We start from the raw sequence: 22082 nt of genomic DNA on the forward strand, positions 1-22082 counted from the left end.
CCTGGAAGTGGCTGGAAATTGCCAAGTGCCCTGTTTGTTTCCTTTGCTTGCTTTCTTACAAAGCTAGCCTTGTTTGGAGAGAGACTCCTCTTTCTGTCAAAAGTACAAATAGGACAGGGAAGCAGAGAGAGGTGCACTGAACACCTCAGGTAAACAAGTGCCAACCCAGTGAATGGTTCCAAGTGAAATAATATGATGCCTTAAGACGAAGGCATCCAGAAATTAGTTGTTTCATTATGATCTAATTTTCTGGGTTTTGCTGTGTCTTGTTTTTTCTTTAGTTCTTCCTTTGTCGATTATATAAAAGTAATAACACAATCTAGTGATCCCTAAAACAGGAAGATTTGTGTTACTTTTTTACCCAAGTGTTTTGTCAGTTTGAATTTTGACTTGCTGTCCTAATTTATTTTGATCACTTAAATTCTCTATCTGTGCAACTTGGGGACCATCTTTTTAAAAAGTTAAAATGTTAACAGTTTACTACATCGATTTTTTTGTTTGTTTTTAAAGAAAAATATTATATTGGCTTAAATGTATTAGTACTATATTAAAACCAAATAACATAAAAGTAATAACTGAAAGAAAATTAACAGTAGAAAGATGAAATGATAAATTTAGAAAAAGTTAAATGATTAATATTTTATTCTAAAGATTATTCATTATAATTAAGGGGTGTATGGACTCTAGCAAATTTATCATGCTGTTTTAACTTGTTTAGTAGCAGTTGGGACGCTTATGACCAGTGTCATTTTAACACATTTCAAATTTTGGATTATGATTTGCTCTTTTAAAAGCCTCTGAGAGTAGGGACTAAATATATCCATAGATTAGTTGAGCTGTTGAAGTGGCTCTTATGTAATTGTGACATCAGTACAATGGGCGACAGTTAAGAAGATTATGACAGACAACTTTTGAGTTGTATTGTCTTTGATTATATCAAAAGAGCAATGAACTAAACTAAACCATGAATGTATAATTAGTACCTTCTTTAAAACGTCTAGCAAAAGTGTAATTTAAACTCTTGGGTGACGCTTTCTGAGCAAAGGCAATGAACCCAAGAGTCAGGGTCAGAAATAGTAACAGACCACAAATAGTAGGCATACATCAAAGAACACTCTTCCCATGGGCTGAGGATGGATAGGACCATCAGTTACATGTCAGTAGGTTTTTCAGTCATCATTTTCTGTAGCCTTCTTCAAATGTAGGCAGCCATATCATAGAAATCTGGGATAAAATTAATTAACTTTATAAAACTGACGTATAACTTCTTTGCTCCACAATTAACAATATAGAGAATAAACATAATTAGGGGAGACAAGGGAGAAAGAGAATGTGAGTTTATATTTATTTCAAGTAATGTGTCATTTGACCCACCCCTTTTACCCGCACCCCAAACAAAATGAGAATCCACTGCTTAATACAAGTCAAGCATAAGGAATTGATAAAGGTGACAGACTCCTTATTAAATCATCCACTGACCTTAAGGAACACAGAAGGGTTCCATGCCCACCATCTTTTATATAAATATTATCCCTATTGCTAACATTATGTGTCTGGTCATTGGGTTCACTAGTGGTTATTTTAATGTCTGACATGTAGAAAGTATTCAAGAGATATTGTTTAATGACAATCTGGCGTCTTTTACTCTGTCTTGTAGTTAATGTGGTATTTAGTTGATTGCTGGATTGCTGAAAGTAGTTACAGATGGTCCCCAATTTACAATGGTTCCACTTAAGAGTTTTCAACTTTACCATGGTGAGAAAACAATACACATTCAGTAGAAGCCATACTTTGAATTTTGAATTTCAGTCTTTTCCCGGGCTCGCGACATGTGGTACAATACTGTGATGAGGTAGGCAGTGGCAGGGGCAGTGAGCCTCAGCTCTGTCAGCCACACGATCACGAGAGTGAATAACCCATCACTGACAACCATTCTGTTTTTCACTTTTAGTACAGTATTCAGTAAATTACACGAGGTATTCAATACTTTATTATAAAGTAGGCTTTGTGTTAGTTTTGCCCAACTGCAGGCTAACGTAAGTGTTCTGAGCACGTTTAAGGTACACTAGGCTAAGCTATGATGTTTGGTAGATTAGATGTATTAAGTGCATTTTCGACTTACGGTTATTTTCACCTTACGATGGGTTTATCATCACAAGTAGAGGAAGATCTCTGTATTTGCATTCAACAGGTGCCATTGTCGATGTTGGCACTTTCTAATTTAAATACTACCATTTTCTAAATAATTCATTAGTTCAGAATCAGGGATATTAATAATAAGCACACTCTACTAATTTACTAATTAAAAGTGGGCAGACAAAAAGTATATACTTCTTGGATATAAACTTAGAATTATTAAATAAATTAGGACTAGTAAAATACAGTGTCAAATTGTCAAACACTTTAGAGATTTGAGTAAAAAACAAAATCTAGTTTTGAATTCAAATATATTCATTTTTAATGGTTACCTTCCTATAATAGCACATATTAAATGTTTCATCAGAAAACTAAAGGGAAACTTTAAAAGTGATATTTTAAAGTTTGTTGTTTTATTATATATTTGGGACATTTTTGGTGTCATAATATGTTTCAGAGCTGAAGTTATTTCGGTGAAAATTGCCTCACAGTATACATTCACATATACCTTTTTAAACAAATAATACTTGTAATTTGGTTAAAAACACAAAGGCTAAAAGCTAGCACTTCCTGGCATGCAGTTTTCTCTCAAGAATACTACTTTCTCCTCCCGTTTGCATTTTCTTAAGAATAGAAATATGCAAGTATGGACAGAAAAATTAATTTGAGAATAAAATGATTTTGGCATCTATCCTACACCCTAAAAAACATTGATTATTAAATGTAAAAGTTTACATATATTTAGTACAATCTAGAAACTTCTGCTTTGTACAGAAACATGAACTTCGAATCTTCTGAGCTACGGAAATGAAATTCTGATTGTGCAAGTCTACAAAGAATAGCTGTGTTACTACTTACCAGCTATTAGACATTAAACAGCCTTTAATAAGGTAAATCAGCCTTATTTTTCATAGTAAATTGTTAGCATTTCTTTAAGCCACCCAAACTCTTCATGTGGGCACCATATTGTGATGACCAGTCTTTGGTTAGAGAAGCCCTGCCTATATTCTTAGGATGTTACTTTTTCTATCTCCTCGCTCTCATCAGGGGCTAAAATTTACATATCTATAATCTCTATTTTTAATTTTTAAAAATTTATTTATTTTGCACTTTGGAGGTAGTCAGAGGACACTGCTTTGACCTATTTACTGAGTTGAAAGTGAATGTATTACACATACAAGACAGGCATTGACTGATATTTTCTTGATTGAGAATATTGCCACGGCAGAAAATAAAACAAAATCACCTTATTAAATAAGCTAGACTGTTCGGGGCATTCTTTGGCTCGTTAAGTACGAACCATTGAGTTAGGAGCCAAGGAGCACAACATGATTATGACATAGTCAAAGAATGCCATTTGGTACCATCTGATCATATCATAATGCTTAGTTCTATCAGTGACTTTGTAAGCATTCACACAGAAGTAGGGGAGTACCTACAGGATGGGAAAGGAGCCATAGTCATTCCTACATCTCTTACAATATCAAAGCCTTCTGCCACACCACCATTTTAAACTGTGCTTCTAAACAGTAGGCAGATAAAATTGCCTATGGAAATGTAATTCATTCTTCAGGTATTTCTTAGTTTTCTACTATATGCCCAGCCCCATGGACTTTGTTATAAATTTGTAGAAGTCATGGTCCATGCCCTAAAAGATTCTCTTACGAAGGTTGTATGCATTATTTCTAGTGTTGAAAATATATCATCTGATCTATTTTCTTTATGGACCCATACACCTTACTGAGACTAGGAAACATTTTTTTGTGATCAAAGACCCATAGCAATCTGCTTATGCCACTACCATGTATAGTGGAAGGAAGGAATTTCCCTTGATGAATGGGACTGCCGTATCAGTTATCTAAGACCCTTGTGTAATAAAGAATAGTGTACTGCTTTTCTACTTAGAAGCACAAATATCTATATTCTTGTACAGGCCAGTAAAATTGTAATTCTGGTAAAAAATATATATTACATGTATATATAATATAAATATTATATATATATATACAACATATATATATTTGAGAGAATCTTAAAGAAAAAAAACTTATTCTGAAATGAAACATTACCAGCCCTTAAAAAAAACACTTTTATGTTGAGGTTATCCCAAGAGACCCAGAATCAATCTAGGAGTTAAGATTTTTTTGTCGGGGGAGGGGGCAACAATTTTTCCTAGCTTCTGATAGGCAAATATAACGGAGTAGAAAACATATGTTTGGTGCTAAATTTCATTCTGTTTGATTGTGGTTTGTGTCAGCAATGCTGAAAGAAGTAGTATGGCCATTATAATAGTATACGTAAATTTTTCCTCATTTAAATGAAAATGTATTCTCATGGAAAATCTGAAGACTATAGAAAATTTGGTAAAGGAAATCATGCAACTCAAGATTTTAGCTACTATCATTATTTTGGTGTATTTCGTTTCTATTTTCCATATATGAATTTTTTTCTCCAAAATTGGAACCAAACTTTATGGTTATAAATATACTATTTTGGCTTCCCGGGTGGTGCAGTGGTTAAGAATCTGCCTGCCAATGCAGGGGACATGGGTTCGAGCCCTGGTAGGGGAAGCTCCCACATGCCGCGGAGCAACTAAGCCCCTGCGCCACAACTACGGAGCCTGCGCACCTAGAGCCCATGCTCTGCAACAAGAGGAGCCACCGCAGTGAGAAGCCTGCGCACCGCAACAAAGAGTAGCCCCTGCTTACCGCAACTAGAGAAAGCCCGTGCAGCAACAAAGACCCAATGTAGCCAAAAATAAATAAATTTATAAAAATAAATATACTGTGCTTTTCCTCAACATATACCATAAGCATTTCCCTAGTCTTTAGGTATTCTTTAAAGCATGAATTTAGTGGATGCAAAATACTGCATCCTATGGATGTACAAAGAATATTTTTCATATACATCTTTAACCACATTTCAAGTTATTACTATAGACCAGTTTATGTACACAGTATAACCAGTTTATAGGGTATTAGCTTTGTAAAGTGTCATCATATTTCTAGTTTATTTTCCTAGAAGAATAAAACATTAATTTTCTTTCTTTTTTAAAAAATATTTATTTATTTATTTGGCGGCACCAGGTCTTAGTTGCAGCACGTGGGATCTTTGTTATGGCCTGCGGGATCTTTTGTTGCGGCATGTGGAATCTTTAGTTGCTGCATGCGGGATCTAGTTCCCTGACCAGGAATCGAACCTGGGCCCCCTGCATTGGGAGTGTGGAGTCTTAACCGCTGGACCACCAAGGGAAGTCCCTAAACATTAATTTTCAAAAGAGAACAATATGAATATGTAGAAAAATGTAAAAACTCTTCCTACCTGAGAAAACAAACTCTATTAGATTAATTTTTAAAATATTAAAATAACTTCTTGCTACCACAAGAGATTTTGCCTTTGTTAAAAAAGAAAAAAAATCGAGCTTGAACAGGAGAAATCTTAAAGTCCTGTTTCCAAGCAGCTCCTGTTTTGGGTAGACATGAGTTGAACTCACTTCAGGGTCCAGCCAGGTTTCTTCCTGAATGGTTCAGACAGGTGCAAAAGCCAGACTGTGAGCCCACTTTTGTCTTAATGCTTTTTCCAACAAGCAGCCTTTTGTTCATGTCAATAAAAAAATTAAGATTTTTTTAGCATTTGCTCTATATATAAATATACCTACTCCTATTTAAATAAAGAGAAACCTGGGCAACATTTTAAATGAGCCACATTTAGTTGCTGCATTTTTAACCCAATTATAATGCAATCAGAAAAATAAATCTTACTGAATGTTATGTTTCTATAGGAAAATAATAGCTATTTAATACTCATTTATTCACTGAGCAAAACTAGTATTCCCTGAAGTATCTTTCTTCATGCAGTTGAATGTCATCCATGTATCTAAAGGGAAAGTTGACTGGTTTTCTTAAGTAACTGCATATTAATTAGAATGAATATTTTAATCTTCATACTTGTACCCATATTCTAAGCTCTAAAAGTCCAGTGAGTATAGAGATCTCAGTAAAAGGACTCTCTTTTGACTCATCCATTTTAAAAACATCAGATGGTATGAAATTCTTTAACTCTACGTAGTTCTATTTCTTTTTTATTCTTTAAAGATTTTTATGAAACATTTTGAATATATACTACAAAAGTGTAACAGTATAACAATACTGCATACCCCGCACCCAAAATTTCAAAATTTACACCTGCTTTACCCATCTCTATCACTGCTGCTGTCTCCAAAGCGTTTTGGGTATTTTTAAATAAATTTATTTATTTATTTATTTTTTGCTGCATTGGGTCTTCGTTGCGGTGTGCGGGCTTCTCATTGCAGTGGCTTCTCTTGTTGTGGAGCACGAGCTCTAGGTGTGCGGGCTTCAGTAGTTCTGGCACGTGGGCTCAGTAGTTGTGGCTCACGGGCTCCAAAGAACAGGCTCAGTAGTTGTGGCGCATGGGCTTAGATGCTCCACGGCATGTGGGATCCTCCCGGACCAGGGCTCAAACCCATGTCCCTTGCATTGTCAGGAGGATTCTTAACCACTGCACCACCAGGGAAGTCCCCAAAGTGTTTTAAACCAAATTCCAGACTTCTTGTCATCTTATTCATATGTATTTCTAAATACATCTCTGAAAAATATTGTTGTATTCTTACATCACCACAATGCCATATTTACATCTAACAAAATTAAAAATAATTCCAATTTCTTGGTATCATCTGGCATTGAATATCATCATCTAGATATGAAATACTTAGGAACAGTCTGGTTTTTAAGGTAAAAACTAGAAATTATTTCTTAGACAACTCATTTATTTGTCTTAGAACTACTTGAAACTCTGTCTCTTTAAGTAAAAAGTAGGGAGATACATACACCAAATTCTGATTCCTTAATTGTAAACTAACTTTTGATCTTCACGTCTTGATTTGGGAAACTTGATTTTGAGAAACTGTTTCTGCCCTCTATTCTCATTGTGTGCCATTGATCCACTTAATTTTTAAATTGTCACAACTTCTGCATGGTACTAGTTGCCTATACTTCTGCTAAAATAGTGATTCTCAAAGTTTTAACAGGTGGCAGGTCTAGGAATAGTAGTCTGTTAAATTTTCCGTGCCCATCGCTCCTATTAATAAGACAAAAATCCAAAACTAAAAATTCTGTAAGAATTCATGGGAAAATTATTTATGATATTTTTCTTCATTGTGTGTATAATATCTTTACTTGATTATTCGTAGTATGTTAGAGTCTGTTTTTAGTTGGAAAGAATGAAATATGAATAATCTCTAAATAAACCTAATGCTCTAGTGTCTTCAGTTTATCCTATTTCCTAAATGAATTTAGTACAAGTACATTTCTGTAGTTAATACTGAACGTTCAACTAAAGAGACTCTTCATTCTCAGAGATTCGGTTACTAATTTGTTTAAGAACAGTTTAATTTTTGGACTCCTGTTGAAATTTTTGTGTTCTGTTGCACTAAGAGCATCCTCAACCTGCACACACTGGAGAGCACTTTCCTTTTATGACTTTGCATAAAGTTTGTCAGCAGGAAGGAGGCTGGAAAGTAGTCAGGGCAATGTCCACAAGTGGATTGGTGTGTAAAGGACAAGGGAGTGACAGTAGGAGAACAAATGAAGAAGTAAGAGTACCGACATGTTACAGTTTTTTAGAATATGGATCAATCATCCAGACCAGCAGTGGTCCTAATGCAGGGGTGGTTGAAAATTATCGTTTCGGTCAGGTATGCAGAGGACCTGCTATTTGTCATTCATAAATATATTTCTTTCTCTACTTAACCAGTTTCCTTTAAAACAATTGATACTGCACAAGAGTAAACAGATCTGTAGAACAAAACAGTCAGGAAACAGCCTCCCTATTAGATATATTTAGAGAATACTTTTTTTATTTTATTATTTTATTTTATTTATTTATTTTTTTGCGGTACGCGGGCCTCTCACTGTTGTGGCCTCTCCTGTTGCGGAGCGCAGGCTCCGGACGTGCAGACTCAGCGGCCATGGCTCACGAGCCCAGCCGCTCCGTGGCATGTGGGATCTTCCTGGACGGGGACATGAGCGACTCTCAACCACTGCGCCACCAGGGAAGCCCTCATCTTTTTATTTTTTATTTTAATACTTTATAATATCATCACACGTACCTGGGAAATGGCATTGCTTTCTGAGTAGAAGACTATAATTGCTGGAAATCCTTTATACAACTTAAAAACACTCACCTTTACACCAGTTATTGTAGAATCAGTTTAATCATTTGAAACATTCGACATAAATTTCTACATTCAATTTTCAGAAATTATGTTCAAGTCGAATTAAGGCAATAAGACTTCAGAACTACACAATATTTTTTGGAGTAAAGTTCTGTCTTAGCATATAATTAAAACTAATGCCTAACTGAAAACAGATGGGAAATATTAATTTATTGAAGCAAAAATCTTAGTAACATCTTACCATGAAGACCAAAATTTGACAAGCTTTAGGGTTTTCACAGAAATAAATTGGTGTACTTTATTTTACAGCATTTTAGTGGGAGTAGAACTTTTTTCCCATTTCAATTTTCCATGTTTACACATGCACTATAAGACTTTAAAAAATGAGGAAAATCTCTTAAAATTTAATAACATCCAACATCCAGCAATTAATACCTTATTTTATAAAGTATCAAGGTGCTTTACATTTTCAAAAATGTGTTTTTGGAATGTGTAAAACATGCTTGTGGCAAAAACTCAAAAAGGTACAGAAGAGTACATAACTAAAAGACCCCTCCTCACAACAAAACAAATATAGTTAACACTAAACTGTACATTTAAAAATGGGAAAACTCAGTGAGCTGTACAGTTGTGATTGATCTGTGCACTTTTCTATATGTGCTATTCTTCAATAAAATAATTTAAGACAAAAAAAGACCCTCCCACCTTTGGCCCTCAAACATCTAGCCACCCTCTCAGAATGCAACCACTATGACCAGTTTGCTGCATAGCCTCCTAGGGATATATTCTATACATTTATAAGCATATGTACATGAATTGTTTAAATATAAATGGAGGTATACTACATATCTTGCTAATCCTTCTATATCAATACATAAATATCTGCCTTGCACTTTTAAAGGTGGCATTATATTCCATCTGAATGCTTTTAAAGTGCTGAAAAGTCTTCAATGGCTCTTTTCCTATCCTTTTTTGGTTATTGTTCCATCAGTCAGTCCAGAAACATCTGTGGGCCAGATAATTTTGTACAGTAGAGGGAGCAAGAGAGATGTGTCCCCTTTCCTCAAGAAGCTTCTAATTGGGCAGAAAAGACAAATAATATTTTCTGTATGATATTCTGTTTTCAAATGTCTTTGTTTTATAAAGAGGACTAAAACAAATAGCAAGACTTTATTTTTAACTTAAATTAAAAAAAATTTCCCCTTGACTCCCTATAATGGTAACCTATGCCTTCCCTTCAAGGGAAAGAAAAGAAAGTAGAGAAAAATATTGAGGAGTACATAAAAGAAAGATAATAAAATAGTTGAAACAGTCAGTACTGTTCAGACATGCTGCAATGGGATTAAGGCTGACGAAAATAAAAGGAGTAAACCTTCCCACCTACGTTGATATTGTGGAAAACGAAATTTAGTCTAGCAACTTGAAGCAGAAAATGATTTATTACAGGGCATTAGATGGCTTAGAGAATCACTGTGATGGCTGACGAAACAGACTAGGTTAAACTTTCAGAAATGACCCTCAAAGTCCCATCACATCCAGACCACTGGGGAAGCAACTGCCACTTCCCAAGTTAGGAATCACTAAATTGGGAAGCTGCTGCTACTCCTAACTCCAAAGCCATTGTGTACCTGCTAGCAACCATATCAGCGAAATGGATTTCAATTCCTGTCCCCCAATACCCATAAAGCTCTAGTGATGAGACACTCTCAGTTGCTAATACTGCTACAGAAAAACTACATAGCTCTGTGATCATGTTTACCAACAAACAGAATTAATGGTACATACAGACTCTCCCACATCTCTACCTTCCAGTTATCCATTGTCCATAATTGGCAGAACCTAAATCCAGAATCTTAGCTGCAGTGGGGTCTAGGAAATTAAATTTTACCTTTTGAGCTTCTGCAGTATAAAAAGGCACATTGAAAGGAAGTTGAAATGATTGAATGCCAATCTGTCTTTTATATCCTCTTCCCCTTCCTCCAATCTGTAGCTCCCTTCCAACCCCAACGTCTTTTTCTCCTTTGTGTTGCTATTTTAAAGCAGGTAAGTGAAAATAACTATACATGATGGGGAGGATTAAAGTCTACAGTCACACTACGTTCCCCTCATTTCCTTTTTAGGGGGATAAATTATTGCCCCCAAGGTACTCCTTTGCTGTTCTGTGTCTCAGGAATGAAGGAAAAAGAAAATTATAAGATCTAGAGATCTGCTGTATAACATTGTGCCTGTAGTTAACAATACTGTATTGTACACTTAAAATTTTCTTAGAAGGGTAGGTTTCATAGGAAATGTTCTTACCACAGTAAAAATAAAAGAAAATTGTAAAAAGCTAGAGAAGCTAATTTGATAGAAGAAAGAGAGTAGTCTATTAGGCCTTGGATTGAAAGGGTTTGGGGAGGAGGTTAAAACAGGAAATCTCAAATACTGAACCAAACTGTAGGACTGAGCACACATTCCAGCTTCTCCCTCCTAATTCAGATCTATAAACTCACTTAAAAGACTTTTAACCACTCATGTCCCTGCATCCATTTATTTCTTTATCTTGTTCAAAATATGTAAATAACTGCAAACATTTGAGGAAAACTAACATCACGAAAGACAGAAGCTACACTAACCAAACAGAAGAACCAACATTTAAGGAAACAAAACTAATGAAACAAAAAAGACTATAGAATGTGAGATTAATATCTTCAGGAGACCTTCATTTCTAGCATAGCCAAGAAAGCTCCAGTTGTACCAGCCCTCCTTCAGATAAGAGTATAATGCCAGAATAAAACACAAAAACAACTTTCTGTAGAAGGTACTGGAAAATGACCAAAATCAGACATACACTGGAGGTGACTCAACAGTTGGAAGAAGGGAAAGCAATGGTAGCCTATGGGTAAGCTTGGTCTGTGCTATGTAGGGGTGGCTAAAACTCTGATAGAAGACTTGAAACTGTCTGGCTAAGAACCAGGCTCAAAGTTCAGTGCAGCCACAGTCACAGGAAAATGAGGAGTGAAGTCCCAAAAGGGGAGAGAATCAGAGAGGGTGATCTCTAAGAGCTGTTAATAAATTCTGCACAAGTCTCCATTGGAGCCTTACATTTGTATATGCGGGAGAGACATAAAGCCGTTCAGCCAAGGATAAAAACAATATTGAGAATTGAGCTGCCACTCAAGAGACAGAATTTTAATATTAAGGCCAGCCAGAATAACTGCCTGCTTAAAACAACAACAGCAACCCACACTACTCCTGAGTATAACAGATATATAACTCCCAAACATAATAGCCACAATTTACAGATACAATCCAAAATTACTTGACAAAAAAAAAAAAAAAAAAGGAAAATGCGACCCATTCTCCAGAGAAAAGATAATCAATAGATATTGATCCCAAACTGATCCAGATGTTGGAATTAACCAAGAAGGATTTTAAAACAATTATTATAATTTTACTCAATGATGTAAAGGAAAATATGTTTACAATGAATGAAAAGATATGAAATCTCAGTGGAGGAAGAGAAATTATAAAACAAAAACAACCAAATAGAAATTCTAGAAGTGAAAAATGCAGTATTTTTAGGAAAAAAATTCACTGGATGGGCATAAAGATGGCCAACAGGTACATGAAAAGATGTTCAACATCCCACTAATCACCAGAGAAATGCAAGTCAAAACCACAATGAGATATCACCTCACATTCGTCAGAATGGCTGTCATTAAAAAGCTCACAAATAACAAACGTTGGCAAGGATATGGAGTAAAGGGAACCCTAGTACACTGTCAGTGGGAATGTAAATTTTTGTAGCCACTGTGGAAAACACTACAAAGTTTTGTCCAAAAAAACTAAAAATAGAACTACCATATGATTCAGCAATTCTACTCCTGGGTATATATCCAAAGAAAATGAAAACACTAATTTGAAAAGATACATGTACACCAGTGTTCATAGCAGCATTATTTATAATAGTTAAGACATGGAAGAAACCCAAGTGTCCATCAACAGATGAATGAATAAAGATGATGTGGTATATGTATAATGGAATAGTACTCAGCCATAAAAAAGAATTAAATTTTGCCATTTGCAACAATATGAATGGACCTGGAGGGTATTATGCTTAGTGAAATAAGTCAGACAGAGAAAGACAAAATACTGTATGTTATCATTATATGTGGAATCTAAAAAATAAACAAATGAAAGACTATCACAAAGCAGAAACTGACTCACGGATATAGAGAACAAACTAGTGGTTATCAGTGGGGAGAGGGCACAGGGGAGGGGCAAGAGAGGCGGGGAGAGGGGATTAAGAGGTACAAACTACTGTGTGTAAAATAAATAAGCCTCAAGGATGTATTGGACAACACAGGGAATATAGCCAGTATTTTATAATCACTTGAAATGGAGTATAATCTATAAATATATTGAATCATTATGTTGTATACCTGAAACTAATATAATACTGTAAATCAACTATACTTCAGTAAACACAGACTTATTTGGATAGAAATGGGCAAATGTTCAATAATTGCTTTATCATTGTAATTTATACTCTGAGTACTTCAAAAAGTATTACAACTTCCTGGCCAATAGGAAGTTGAAATTGATTTTAGCCCTCCAAAGTTCAGGGCTCTATACCCACTGCCTGGCACAGGGCCTTCTACATAGGTATTCAGTATATATTTGTTAAATAAATGGAGACCATTTGCATCAAAACAAGCAGAAATTGAACTACAGTCCCTGATAAAGTGGTTGAAGAGGACAGATTATAGTGTTTATTCATTTGAGGTCCTTGGAACATCTGCATTAGGGTTACTTGAAATGCTTGCTGAAATGCAGATTACTGGGCCATGCTCCAGATATACTGAATCAAAAATCCCTGGGCGTATGTCTCAGGAATCTGCATTTTAATGGGTACCTCTGGTGACTTTTAAGCATGGTCAAGTTAAAAGAAATAATGCACAGAGGGCAGGGAAAAGAAGACCAGGTAAAGCCCAGAGGAAGTATGTCTTTAGGGGGCAGTGCTTTTCAGCATTTTAACATCATTTACAATTAGAGAATATTTGCAAAGCAACTTGGAGTACAAAGGAGGAGAGACTGATAGAAGCTGGAAGTAACCAGCGCCAGGGACTTTGGCAGGTTCAGGCCCCACCTGGCTGCCACAAGGATGAGGTATCAACATTTTGACACATCAGTAATCTATCTGTGACACTAAAGAAGCTCCATCAAGGGCGAGAAGGAAAGGAGAATTTAAAGGAGAAATTTATCAAACAAGGCTGAGAACAGTGCATTGCCCCCAGAGTTCCAGATGCTGTGGAGAATTCAAGGACTAGGGATGACCTTTGGGTTTCAGTAATTGGAAGGTTAAGGGAATCATTGGCGTTTTATTGCAGAGGTGAAGGGAAGGAAAAGGCATTTGTAAAGAAATAAAGGGAATGAGCTACAAGGAAATAAAGGACACAAGTATAGATGACTATTGGAAGATTTTAAGTGCTAAAAGAAAGGAGACAGTAGCTGGAAAAGTATCAGGAAAGGGTTTGGGGGAGGGAGAGGCAAGGTATAACAGAAGCCTTTCTTTGGTACTTTAAGAACAGAAGGTAGTTTGCGTTGGCATGGATTTCATAAATTACTTTTAAAAAATTGTAATTATTTAGTTGTCTAATAAAGGACCTCAAAAGTCCCCTTGAATTATAACAAGAAATAATAGTTACAAATCAGGCCATTAGTCAGAGAGAATGCTGCCATTGGGGTGGATACTTCTTCAAGAGCTGGTGCTTTCAGAGCTGATGTCTTTTGGCTTGTCCTAATTCAGGTTCAAGTTCTTTAATCTATTGTCTTCATCATCAGTCATAGAAATCCCCTTCAGCACACTAGTGCCAGGTTAATCACAAGCTGTATTTTATAGCTTTTCAATCTTCTAAGACTATTTTATGCAGACTGACAGGAACAATTGGAAATTGCTTTAAATAAAGTGATTTTAGGAATGTATTTGTGGTAGACAGAATAATGCCCCCCTAAAGATGCCCATGTCCCAATCCCCCAAAACTGTGAATATGTCATTTTGCATTGCAGGGGGAAATTAAGGTTATAGTTGGAATTAACTCTGTTAATCAGCTAACCTTAAAATAGGAGAATAACCTGGATTATCCAGGCAGGCTCGATTTAATCACAAGAATCTTTTAAATATGGAAGCCTCAGGGAGAGATTTGAAGATGCTATGCTGCAGGTTTTGAAAATGGGGAAAGGAGCCATAAGCCAGGGAACACGAGCAGTCTCTAGAAACTAGAAAAAGGCAGCTGATTTTCCCCTGCAGCCTCCAGAAGCAATACAGCCCTGCCAACACAATGATTCTAGCCAATTCTGGGCTTCTAACTTCCAGAACTGTAAGAAAATTAATTTGTGTTGTTTTAAGTCACTAAATTTGTAGTGATTTGTTACAGAAGCAATAGTAAACTAATATAATATCTAAGTTTTAAAATCTTAATTTTAAAACATAAAGTCTCACTTCTCTGTCAGACCAGAAGTTCCTCCAGACCAGTAATCAACCTTTATGCTTGATGCACAATATACAAAATAAACATTTGTTGAACTTGAACCTGTATATCATATTGTCTAGCCACCATTTCTTGGGAGAGTTGCTTACTGTTCTTAAATAAAGTTTCCACTCACCTGGGAGCATGCTACATAGAGAAGCATTTCCGATGTAGTCAGTACCTGTAGTTCCGAACTTCTTCCTTAGTGACTTTTGATTGACTCTTATTTATTAAATATGAGCATTGAGAACCATAGCTATGTTATGAATACCATAAAAGATACAACATTATTTTTTAAAAAATAGGGGTTTTTTTTGTCTTAATGTTATGGAGTTGTGAGGGTTCTTTATATATTCTAGACATCAGGCTTTTATTATATATGTCTTGTAACTACTTTTTCCCCCAATCTTGGACTTGCCTTTTCATTTTCTTAGCATCAGCTTACTGAGCCACACAGCCAGGATCCTTTGTTAGGTCTTCAGTTTTCACCAGACTATGACCTTTGCATGGAAATTTTATTTCTGACTTAGTTTTCTACCTCTGCCTTTCATCTTTAACTAACTCCAACTCCTATGACATTTTACATATCTCCATAAGCATCTTTTGTTTTTAGAAGATGAAGAATAAATAGAATACAAGTTCCGTGTCTTCTTGTACCTCAGTTTCAACTGCTCTGGAGTAAGACCACCTATCTAAGAAACCTATCTAAGAAACACCACCCTCAATTGAGGTTTGTTTTATGCCATAGAAGCTTATATATATATATTCATACCATCCCAAACATAGTCTCAAAACTTGGTGAAAATCTAGAAAACATTTTCTCATGATGCAGAAACAGACCTACTTATTTTTATAGATTTGTATTCGTTTCCTTCCCAGTCATTAAATGAAACTACCAAAATTGACAGAATAAGGGCAGTTTTAAATGTGTTATACACTGCTCTTTGGGATGTAATATGTATTAGTTATCTATTGCAGCTTAAAACAAACATTGATTATGTCATAACTTCTGTTGGTTAGGAATCTAGGAGCAGCTTAGCGGTTCCAACTCGGGCCCTTAGGCTGCAATCAAGTTGTGAGTCAAGGCTGTTGTCATCTTAAGGCTTGACTGACGGAGAATATGCTTCCAAGTTCCTTCACGTGGCTGTTGGCTGGTCTCAAAAACCTGCCCCTAAGCTCACTCATGTGGGCCTCCCCACAGGGCTGCCTCATAGTGTGGCAGCTGCTTCCTGCAGAGTGAGCCATCATGCTAAGAGAGCACACAAGCAGAAGCCACAGTCTTTTTAAAAACCTAATTTTGGAATTGACATCCCATCACTTATATTCTATTAGAAGCAAGTCTGTAAGTCCAGCCATACTTAAGGGGAGGAAGGGTTTACATGAGCTCATGAATACCAGGGAGTGGTGATCATTGGGGCCATCTTAGAAGCTGGGTACCACACATATAAATTAGTGAGTTCATTGGTTTATCAGAGACTAGATAATCAAGTCTATAATATACCTAACTGAAATTAAGTTCAGTAATATTAGAACATTTTGTAAAAAAAAAAAAGAACTACAAATAAATCTCCCATGTTAGAAGATGTAAAATAAAAATGGAAGCCTTTTAAATTTAAGACAGGAAATTTAGAAGGTACGGTAGAATAATCAACACAATTTACTCTTTTATACGATACTCCCCTCAGATTGTCAGATTGTCCACTTCTGACTTTCTATTACAATTCTTCCCTTCATGTTTTAAATTCTACTTATTCCTCATCTTCTAAAAATAGAAGATGCTTATGGAGATATGTAAAATGTCATAGGAGTTGGAGTTAGTTAAAGATGAAAGGCAGAGGTAGAAAACTAAGTCAGAAATAAAATTTCCATGCAAAGGTCATAGTCTGGTGAAAACTGAAGACCTAACAAAGGATCCTGGCTGTGTGGCTCAGTAAGCTGATGTTAAGAAAATGAAAAGGCAAGTCCAAGATTGGGGGAAAAAGTAGTTACAAGACATATATAATAAAAGCCTGATGTCTAGAATATATAAAGAACTCTTACAACTCCATAACATTCAGACAAAAAAAACCCTGTTTTTTAAAAAATAATGTTGTATCTTTTATGGTATTCATAACATAGCTATAGTTCTCAATGCTCATATTTAATAAATAAGAGTTAAAAAATAAACAAGCCAGCATTCTTTATTAGCTCTCACTAGAATGTATGTAGACTGCCCAAAGTGGCCTCTACCTAGTAGCAATATTTTTCAGTCCTTTTTTGCCATTTCCTTTAGTGCTGGCTTAAGCTACCTGAGATGTGTTACTTTGTGTTTATCAATTTCATACAATGAGATAAATAAAGGTATATTTTTACTATTATACATAAGTGAATTATGGTAGGTAACAAACAGAACAGGTTTTGTATTCATGAATAGTGAGTCTTTATGAGATAATTCTATTCTCCTAAACTCTTCTTTTGTCTCTTTAACAAGCATATTAGCCCAAATTCATTCTTTGTAGTATTAAGCTGCCTACTTATTATTTAAATTCCAACACTTACTCTTACATGATTATATGTATTTTCAACAGTGATTCTTTTATGGCACACCAAGGAAGTATGCGACAGATGATGAGAAATTTTTCTGAACCTTTTGGAAGAGACCTGTTCAGCATCTCTGATGGCAGAGGAAGAGCTCGTAACCATACGGGACATGAGGATGGAGAAAATTCCTTGACTGTAAGTTCTTTATTTTAAAGTTAGTAAAGAAAAGTATTACAGAAGAATATATCTCTGACAACAGGATATGACTAATATTTATGTTATAGAAATAACTTATGTAAAAGGAGGGACCGGTTGGAAAGCTGAGTTCTTTAACAATGAATTGTTAATTGTATAGAATTCCACTGTGCTACTAAAACTTTTAGCACCATAAAGTTATATATTACAAGCCAAACTTAAAACATTGTTTTCCATATGTATATAGTTTTTTCCTCACCTCATCATTTACTCCCATGTCTTACATTAGAACAGGCAAGGAAATATCATTGCATACAACACTTTTTTTTCCCACTTTAAAATAAAAAATGATAGTATAATGCTTTATCTCTATTGGACCAGGAAAAACCAGTCTTCTGCATGGCTACCTTGGACCTTCAAAACTGAGATTAACTTTTAATTGTATTCAAAAGCCTTGCAAAACTACAATATATATTCAGAAGTCTTGTCTGAGAGCAAAACTAAAAGGTTACAAACATACTCAACTCAAAAAAAAAAAAAAAACAGGGTATTTATATACCTTAAGTATCTTCTTTTCTGCTTATTTCTATTGCTTCTTCAGCCTCAGGAATGGCAGTTCTCGAACAACAAATCCACAGGAGTTTCTTTCTAAAAGATAAATCTCTGCAATAGAAATGTAGATATTTGGAACTCAGTAAACATTTTGAATTGGTCAGTTGGGAAACTTCCCGAATCTTCCAGGAAAACATTTTTGTATTTTCTATTTGCAGTGGTCTTAAATAGAGCAAAATGTTTCAAATACTCCTAAGACGTTTGATGGATAACATTGCATTTGCCATTTAAATGAAAGTAATCTTCACCTTCTTTTTCACATATATATTATTCCAATATATATATTAATTACATTCCAGTTATTTTTTAAATTAGTTAATGTGGTATCATTATATATATTTTTTACTGTTAGGGCTATAAATTTCCATAAAAGTTGAAAATTAAGGTCAAAGGAAAAAATTGTCAAAGAGAGCAGAAAAATCAAATATGACATTCTGAAATTTTATCTTTCACATGAGCATTGAAGCATTTTATATATCTGCTATAACCACAGCAAAGAAAGAGTAGGGCTGTACATAGTGCTTTGTATTTACGTGCATAAATGAGCTACTCGTAGGCTTTGTAGAAAAAGAAGTGACAATTTTATTCCCTTGTAAGCATAGAAAGGAGATCTGTTTATAATAAAGTTATATTTTATATATATATATATATATATATATATATATATAAAGTTCTTATTAAGGATGCCTAAGCTGTAACTCTGCTGGTCATCCATTGGAAGTAGAAGTAAATGGGTACTTGTGCTTAAAACACATTGCTGGTCATCCATTGGAAGTAGAAGTAAATGGGTACTTGTGCTTTCCTGGGTACTTGTGCTTAAAACATCTGAATGTTTAATGAGCTGGAATAAGAAATATATGTAACCAAATAGATAAATTTCTGTGAAACTGTAGCTTATACGATTCATAATTTAGAACTATTTGTATTTTAGCTTGCCTCATAGTTACCTTGCCAATGTGGCTTGAAATCAAGTTTTGGGGAACCAAAAACACCCACACAGCTGAAGTAATATGGTTGCATAAATGTGATGATTGAATAAGGAAAGTCAAGCAGGAAAACAACTCTGAATATAAAGGAAGGCCAAGAACAACATTTGAATGGAAAACTAAAATCGTTGCTACCTTGTCTGGTTTATAGTGACATAAATTAACTTTTGTGTAAGATTGTTAATCATAGATGTAGGCTAAAGTCTGTAGCATTATCCAATAGAACATTCTGGATGATGCAAATGTTCTAAATCTGCCCTGTTCAGTGTGGTTAGCCACATATGGCTGTCGAGCACTTGAAATGTGCCTAGTGCTACTGAATTTTTAATTAAATTCTAATTATTTTAAAACTAATTTTAAATAGCCACACGTGGCTATTGGCCACCTTAATGGAGAGCATGATGATATTCAAATAGACTGGAAAGCTTTTAGCTTTTTTTTAAACCAATGCTGAGTAAAGTACACTAATCACCTATATGTGAACCTATCGTCTTATGTTTTAATTTAATAAAAATGTCTTTAAACATTTTCCCAAGAAAAACTGCAGTACTCATCTACCTATTAAATAAAAAGTAAATGGTAATTTTTACTATATCAGATTTAGACAAAACCATTTCATAAAACTTTGAGTTTTATAACTTTTTATATAGTCAATACTGCTAGGTAGTATTTAGTTGCCTCTCCCATCTAAAATCGAGTAGTATACATTCTTCTTCAGTTACATTGTATTGTATCAACTGTCTTAGAAAGCTAACACCAGTGGGGTTTTTTCTTGTTCAAACTATGAAAACTCTTTGCCAACCAAGAGTACTGAGCACTGTCCTAGGGCAGTTGAAGGGCAGTAGTAATTTTTAAATATAGGAATTTCATCCAGTTTTACAAGGAACATTCAGCTTCTCTTTTAGCCAAAACACTTTTTCTTTCCCGGTACATTATAATTTGTACTGGTGAGATATGGCTCACCTTTTTTTCCCTAGGGTGTGATACATTTGACATATTTATGGCTCAGTATGAAAGAGTTATGTAATAGCAAAACTAAATAAATTAATTAAAAGAAAACAAAAACAAACAAACAACAGTAGCAACAGAAGGCCTGTATCCTAACTTGACTTTTCTAAGTCAGTGTCTCATAACTAGATGTGAAAGTAGAAACAGAAGTTAGAAATTGACTGCAGAAGACGAAAAAGATGGCTGCCTAGTTTGAAAAGAGCACAGTGAAGAAAACAGTAGACTTTCTGAGCATGCTGGCTGTTCTATTTGAACTTTTATTAACAGTTTACACAAACTTTTTATTCTCTTTTTATGAAGTTATAAATTTTAAAATGAGTATTTTGATTAAGTAGCGAGCCATATGCTGATGCTTTTAAGCATAGTGGATGAAAATTTATATTTCAAATAGACACTTGATAACTTTTTTCTTTATTTTTGGCCCATTTCTTGACGTTTGTCATCTTTAACAGCCCTATTAGGAGGGAAAACAGAGACACCTACAGAAGTAGAAGAAGCATCAGCTTTGCCGTTTTCCTGTGTTTGTACTATTAGCAGTTTCTTCAGTTCATGATTTCTTTATTGGGATACTTTTAAGCCAGTTGTCCATTTTGAGAGGATTGGTTTGTTTAAAACTATAATTTAATCTGTAAATTTATTTAATTAGGCAGTTTATAATTCAAGATATGACATGTGACCATTTGACAATTAGATTGAGAGATGGTGCCAGAGTCAATGTAAAATCTGTTTTTCCTTTCAGTAAAAAGAAACAGAAAGAGGAATTTTACTGGTACATCAATACACTTTGGAGATTACTGTTCTACATATACAGTATAAGTATATATCAACTGATGTAACTTATAAAATTGAATATAAACACAGTTTTCTCTAGTTTTTTTGTCATAACTTACACAGGGAGAAAATTATCACAGAATAATGGTAAAACTTTATATATACCTTTTACCAAGAAATTCAAAATTTATTTTCAACATTTAAAACTTCCAAGTAATGAAAGTTTTTAATTTGTATACGAATCTAAAAATTTATTTTCATTCATCTGTACCTATTGAGAAATATAATTTATGAACTATTAATTTTGATTATTCTATCTATTATACTTAATGTTCTTTTTCCTATCGAAGACTCCAGATATCTTTAAATATCTATGTGTGATCCTTTCTGAAGTCCATATTACTTATTCTATAAATTAGTTCTTAGGAGGTATTCATTAAATTTTTGGCCGAATATCTCTACTAATTTTTTGAAATGTTATTAATTTAGATACTTTTGATTTTTAACAGGTTAAAGGAAAGATTAACTGATTTTTAAAAAAATATGGAATAGTTGAACAAAGGAAAGATGATATAATCTTAATCGTTGTACCTTATGTGTTAATTTTGGTGTGAATTTGCATTTCCTTTGAGAAATGTTTGTCTCAATCCATAGCAAATACTTTCTCTTTCAACTGCCTTTAACAAATACTAGAGTAGTCTTATTTAAAAGTGATATATGGTCTCTCTATTTGCCTGCCAGGATCCTGTCAGGCTCTACAATGAATAATAAGCAGATAACTTTAAAAATATATGTTGAATTCTTTTTGATTAAAAGGTTCTGTAATTTGGTTAGCTCTGAACTATGTGATTATGCAGTGCATTTCTCTCTTTTTCAGAGATTGTTATATAATAAATATCATAACCAAAATTAATTGGAGTTTTTTTCTAGGTGATGAGTTCTCTTGTGCCTTTTGGCAGTTTTGGTAGTATGGTTCATATCATAAGACACAAACCATTTGAGCAATATTTTCTGACAAATATTTATTTTTCATTAACTCAAGCAAACTGAATTGGCATGCCCAATTTCATAATGGCTTTTTAGCATTTATTACTGAAAACTTGTGTCATGTGTTAAATTTATCTTAGAGTGTTTAGGCCTGTGTTTTGT

General features: G+C 34.5%; 1 protein-coding gene across 5 annotated transcripts in view; it reads left to right on the plus strand.

Annotated features, from left to right (window-relative positions):
* MLF1 (myeloid leukemia factor 1) overlaps positions 1-22082 on the plus strand; it is a 56155-nt gene that overhangs the window by 21910 nt on the left and 12163 nt on the right. For 4 of the 5 annotated variants that reach the window (XR_012331358.1, XM_073803839.1, XM_073803841.1 and 1 more), the window contains one exon: positions 17409-17556. Coding sequence is in view for 4 of the 5 variants with exons in the window: in XM_073803839.1 (XP_073659940.1) it covers positions 17409-17556 (148 nt within the window). In the remaining variant the exon portion in view is untranslated. Of the gene's footprint in view, positions 1-2910; positions 3027-17408; positions 17557-22082 lie in introns of all 5 variants that reach the window. The other variant, XM_073803840.1, reaches the window with a different exon arrangement.

Source organism: Tursiops truncatus, chromosome 4 (genome assembly GCF_011762595.2).
Source record: "Tursiops truncatus isolate mTurTru1 chromosome 4, mTurTru1.mat.Y, whole genome shotgun sequence".
NCBI lineage: Eukaryota > Metazoa > Chordata > Mammalia > Artiodactyla > Delphinidae > Tursiops > Tursiops truncatus.